The sequence below is a fragment of the Fundulus heteroclitus genome, chromosome 17 (assembly GCF_011125445.2).
Source record: "Fundulus heteroclitus isolate FHET01 chromosome 17, MU-UCD_Fhet_4.1, whole genome shotgun sequence".
Taxonomy (NCBI): domain Eukaryota; kingdom Metazoa; phylum Chordata; class Actinopteri; order Cyprinodontiformes; family Fundulidae; genus Fundulus; species Fundulus heteroclitus.
Window position 1 is genome coordinate 21,927,777 of NC_046377.1, and position 6,000 is coordinate 21,933,776.

At 42.3% G+C, this 6,000-nt stretch overlaps 1 protein-coding gene across 1 annotated transcript in view; it reads right to left on the bottom strand.

The window, feature by feature from the left end:
* The window catches only part of LOC105937149 (thyrotropin-releasing hormone-degrading ectoenzyme), a 179,090-nt gene extending 174,560 nt beyond the window's left edge, over window positions 1-4,530 (bottom strand). Inside the window, exon 1 of the mRNA XM_036148813.1 lies at window positions 4,449-4,530. Coding sequence (XP_036004706.1) covers window positions 4,449-4,523 — 75 coding nt within the window. The 5' untranslated portion in view covers window positions 4,524-4,530. The remainder of the gene's footprint in view (window positions 1-4,448) is intronic.
* Window positions 4,531-6,000: the final 1,470 nt, after the last annotated feature.

Below are 6,000 nucleotides of genomic sequence, written 5' to 3' on the forward strand. Positions count from 1 at the left end.
AGGCAAAACAAGCCAATGGTGGGATTTGGTGTGACTGAGACCAAAGTTTAGATCATAGATCCGGTTCTGGGACCCAGATTTGGTCCAAAGGTGTTTCACGGCTGATTATTTACCTAAAATATTCCAATTTAATTAAAAAAACAACTCAATCGATCCACAAAGGTTCTGATGAGACTTTTCTACTGGGACACATTTATACAAACAGCAGCTATTTTTCTGCTGACTGTTGCACTTTTTGTTTGCTCTGCAGAATAATCTGAGTTGTATTGATTTATCACAAAATCCTTTAATAGCTCAAACAGTTTAAACAGCATTTCTACAGTTTCAGAGCTCCAGACTTTTACTTAAATCTCTGCCCGTTTATAACACCATTGAATGCAAAACATTCACCTTGTTGGGTTTTATTATCCGTTTTTCTTGCAACAAAGCATGAATCAACACAGGACCAAAGGTGGTTTCAGACTTAATTAAAATCAATAATGCTGGAAAATCTGGACCTGATGTTAACAGAACAAAACCATTTAAATCAAGGTTTCTGATTAGTAATATAAACATCTACTAACTCAAAAAACAAATAATCTATAAGATTGTTGAGGTTTGGTGTGCCAAACCAAAGCTCCATCTAAAACAAAACAAAAAAACTGACGTTTTCATTATTTATTTAAGACTTAGATTTGTATCATTTTAATAATGGAATAAGATATCCAATAGTGATGTGTGACATATAAATATCAGCATCGATATCAGTTTGATGAGTAAAACCGGGTCAATATCACCAGCTGATCTTTATTTTCCATCTTGTTGCTTTTTGTGTTTCTGAAGCGGGTTGGTCATGTGACATTTGTTTGATCATGTGACTGACAGTGATGCAGCGCAGGATTATCGGCTGTTTAACTGCAGCAGAAAAGCAATGTCAGCGATGGGGTCATTTTTTCATATTGAAAGGGCATTGACTTAAATATCGGTTATTGGGTATAACAGCAATAATAATATCGGAAAAATTCTGGCACAAATTTTTATTTAAGTGCATCCCTATTATAAGGTGTAGAAACTCAACCTTTTTCCTTCCTTGTCCTTCATTTTAATCGTACAGACTTTAAAATAAAAAAAAATAAAATAAACTCCGTACTTATAGGAAGCAGGTCAGATATTCCTCAAAAGGTGTGTTACCAAAGGTTGGAGGGTTCTCCCCCAGGTCAGGAGTCCGTCTCTACCTTAGGTAGGATGGAGCATTTAGGATGCTTTTCTTATCGGTCCTGAGCCAAAAAAATGAAGCTCCCTATTTAATGGTCTCTCTATACTTCAACCATCTTGAGACGTGGATCACTGACAGAAAAGATGAAATCCAAGATACAAGCTGCAGAATTGAGCTTAGCGTGGCTACAGCTATTCGGCCTGATATAAGGTAAGGAGTGATGTTTCTATGATCATCTCTGAGTAGAGTCACCTCTCCAGGGGGGAGGCCTCTGGGAAGCGGGATATCTGGGTTGCCGTTCCTTCGCTAAGGGACTTTGCTTTCACTCACACAGTGTGACATCACCTCTCCCCCTAATGTAAATTTAAACTTACTACTCACAGCTGAAACGCTCGGAAATTTCATTTTTAATGCTGTTCCATTTTCCTGCACCGCAGTTCTTCGAGAGAAATCAGATTTGGAAGGTCAAAGTTTACAAAAACATGAGATAAGAACAAAATGTCTGATTGGTGCGTCTCTACTTAGAACATCAGATATCCATGTGATTAATGTGACGGTGCAACACAAAGCAGAGCATTGTTGTGAATTGTAAAGAAAACCTTAAATGGTTTCAAAGAAAACATCTATAGCAGGAATTTCCGCTTACACCTCTTTAGTCTGATACCCTTAAAGGCAATCCAGCTACCAATCATGCACCGTGAGTTCATGAGGAAGCAGACAGAGCCAGAGGGGTGACACCTGCTAAGCATTCAGCGTTCAACTTGGAAACGCAAGGTTTTCACATTACACATTGGACCTCCATGATCTTATCTCTCATGAGCAGAAACCAGTGAACTGATGGATCTGTTAGGAATGGATGCCTGAAAAAAAAGCACTTTTAGCCTTCCTTCATGTGAAAAGAAACTGCTCCTAGCAGTTCACAGCATCATCAAAAAACTTCAAAAACAACTCTGTTTGAGGAGGGTGCTCCAGGACTAGATGCAGAGCTTGCTCAGCATCAGCAGCGGGGGGGTAGATGTGCAGCGGGACCCATACTGGGTCAAAGGCTTTTGGACCAGATGGGCAGCAAAGGGATCACTTCTGCCCAAAGCAAACCAAAGATAGATTGAGGAAGTAGAGAGATGGACAGCAGAGGACGACTGATTCGTTCAGCCACTTTGTTTCCGTCGGTTCTCAACTGGAACAATATTCTAACATTAAGGCAACCTCTTTTTGATTTACTCCTGCATTTGGTAAAGAAAGAAGAAATCTTCTAAAATCTATCCTGGTCGTTTCTCTCTGGTAAAAAAACACATTTGAAAACAATAGAAGAAAAACCTAAAACTCAACCAGACTCTCAGAAAAGCTTTTTTTCTAATCTCCCAGAAAGAGGAGCAGAGTCCAATGAAGCCCTGAGGAGGAAAGAAGTTCATTGCTTCTTATCAGGAGATGCACAGGTGGTTATCATCAGCTCACATCTTAATTACCGTCTTCAGCCAGAGATAACAAATAGCTGCTGATTTAATTGTATCGTCTGCAGACAATCCACTGACACATCCAGGTTTGAAAGTATAGGTTCTCTACAGGGTGAAGATTAAATGCCAACAACTCTGATAAACGTGTTGTCTTATCGGCACAGTTTATCCTGATGGTTGCACTCGCATTATCATTAGCCGAGGATCACTGCTTCCTTAGGAGTGACGGCAGTGATTGACAGAGTTAGAGAACCTAAAGGAAAAAAGCACAAAGGTCACAATAACAGTCCATGTATTGTTGCCTTTGTGTTTGCTCTCTGTCCAGAATTGCCCTATGGGGATAAATAAAGTTATCCCCATTTTTGTCATGTTGCAACAAACCTACAGCTGGTACCCAGAGCCTCATAATTTGCCTCCATCACCTAATGTCTGCCTAATGTTACTGATTAGTCAATGCACCCTTATAGGTTGCACTCGATATGCGCAGAGGTAGTGAGTGAGGAAGGCACGGCGTTAGCTATTCTCAGTATCAGTGAGGCGTTTCAGGCAGAGGCAAGGCTGTGAGAGAGCGAGAGAGAGCAGGACTTCAGCAGATAACAGGAAGGCTGAACAGAGTATGATTAAATCTGTTATGAACTTCCTGGATTTGCAAACGTTTGCAACATTTTGGACATCTCAAAAGTCAAGACAAAGCTTTGGATTTACAAAGAAACACACGAGGACAGATGTTTTACTGATGCTAGCGACGCTAACCGCGCTAATTGCTAACATGAGATGCTTCGGCCAGTTTAAAAAAATGGAACTAATTGTTATCTTTTCTGGGAGGAGACACCGGGGAAGACCCAGAACTCGCTGGAGGGATTCTATATCCCATCTGGCTTGGGAACGCCTTGGGATTGAGCTGGAGGATGTTGCTGAGGAGAGAGATGTCAGCGTTTCCTTCCTAGAGCTGCTGCCCCCGCGACCTGACCTCAGAAAACAAGAAGACTATGGATGGACAGACTGTCTTCAAAAAGACATTATTGCATGGAGGGATAGATTTTAAGCATTTTATATTTTCACGTAACGAGAAGTTCTTCAGTTCTGGATAGGCTTTTTTTTTTTTTTTGCATTTGCATTTTAAAGTTTCAGGAAAATTAACTGAAAAACTGCAGTTAATCTTTATTTTTTGCCTTCATCATATAATGAGACATTTGGCCTGTTTGGAGCACTGACTAGCTAAAACTGAACAAATTGGGTGGTGTGTGTTTTTCACTTAGGCCATAAATTAAATTAAATAACAGAATAATCTAAAACCCGTTATTCTGTACAGACATGATTTATTGCTCTGCGGAAAGTTTTTAAAACTCTAACAGAGGTTGACATTATTTAGATTAAAGCGCAGACATGGGGTCAAACTTAAATCTGGAGATGCACACACCTGAAAACTAAAAGGCTTTAATGGCGCCAAATGCAAACCGATCTGTCCTCGCTTGTTTTCTCCTGCCGGCTGCTGATATAAAGCCATTATTCCTCCAATCAGAGCCTAATTATGTCAATTATTGTCTGATGATAATGACTGCAGCTCTTATCTCGTGTTTTAACCCCAGAGATGAGGTCTGATGGATGCGAGACGCAGCGAGAGACGATGTTGGGAAAACGGAGGCGAGCCAGCCGTATTCCAGCGGGTTTCGTCAGAGAGCTTTTTCCTCTCCGACTCCAAACAAACAGCCTTCCCAGAAGACAGCGGGGAAGATAAAAGGCTGACACGGATTCAACAACAGGAGCTGGATGTCTGAGAGCCGGCTCAGACTGCTCACCGTCACGCCGCCGCTGGTCTGCGTCTCCCTGTAGGTGAAGTTGCACACCGCCCAGGCCAGGTAGTAGGTGGACATGCGGGGCGTCCGGCGGCGAAAGCGGTTCGTCACCCAGCCGTCCTCGTCCACAGGCGAGCTGCTCTCCACGGGCATGTTGGACAGGGACGTGTACTGCTGGTCGTGGCGGAGGCTCAGGGAGAAGGTGGCCTTGTAGATGGGCTCGTCGAAGCAGGGGAAGGCCTTCCGTGCGTGGATCGGGCTGAACTGGGTCACCGCCAGGTACCTGGAGGGGGAAATAATACGTGAAACCAGAAATGTCCGTTTAAATCACAACAAGTGCTTACAGAGTCACTTCTATACAGAAAAACCCCGTTATTATCTCCAGCTGTCACTTTATACATGTCGTATTAAATAATACTGCATGTCCTTCAGTGATGGTATCAAGGCGTTGGTTGTTTGTACCTATAACACTTTATCAGCGGGTTCAGCTGTTCTTTTTATATCTCTTTGCAGGTGTAGAAGCAGACTCCAAGGATGTTATATTGCTCTCTCCCTTTCCTCTCCTCTTTTTTCACCTTTTAGCATTGTGTCCCATCTGTATTTTTTCCCCCCTCCTTTACCTTCCCGTTTTTGTGTCCATTGAACATGAAATAGTCCCAGCATAAAATCTAATAAAGCTTCTTGCATATGTAAATCAAGCGATGATTCACTAAGGGTGGAAGACAATTTCTGTTAAGGCTCGTTTTGGCATTGAGATAACAATTCTTAATGCCACATCACCAGACAGGACACACACTCACACACACAAAATCAGTGAATGAGAAACCTCTCCCTCTTCTAATAACAATAAATCCCGGACAGATGAGATCCAACATTTCTGCTCCTCTTCTTATCAGTTCCCTGAAATCCGACTGATGGTGAGAATCCGTCACTCGGTCTCTGCTAACAGGCCAGCTGAGAAAAGCTGATGCAGATGAAACCCAGCAGGCAAAACGCTCTGGCTTTACTGCTGATCAACTCAACGTAATATTCCTTTAATAGAAGTTAAACTTTGCTGTAATTAGAGGATCTGAACTCTCCATTTGACAGGTTTACCCTTTTTTTTCCCCCGTGTTTTATCGTTTTCAGACTTTTTTCTGTTTCCTCTTTTCTTTTCGGCTTTCATTTAATCTCCCTCTCCGACCTCTCTCACCTTTAGAGACAGAGGTCTGTGTCAGTATGTCCAGTAGCGGCTGGAAGCAGGCGGTAATCATCTCCACAAAGGAAAAGGTTTGCTCTTTCAGCCAGAAGCAGGAAAGGGAAAAAAAAAACTTTTTCATCCACGGCTGCTTCCAGCCTGGTTGAACAAAACTCGTTCAGCCATGTTTAGCATCAGTTTACGTCACCCAAAGTTTTGTCTCCGGGTCCAAAACATGTCTCCAGAGATTTCTCCTGAATAATCCTCATTACCATTGATGACTGTGATATTGTACCTGAATACCAGAGGGAGACAGGCGCGATCTGGAGGACCAAGGCCTGATGAGCATGACTCAGACCTGAGAACATTTCACCCAAC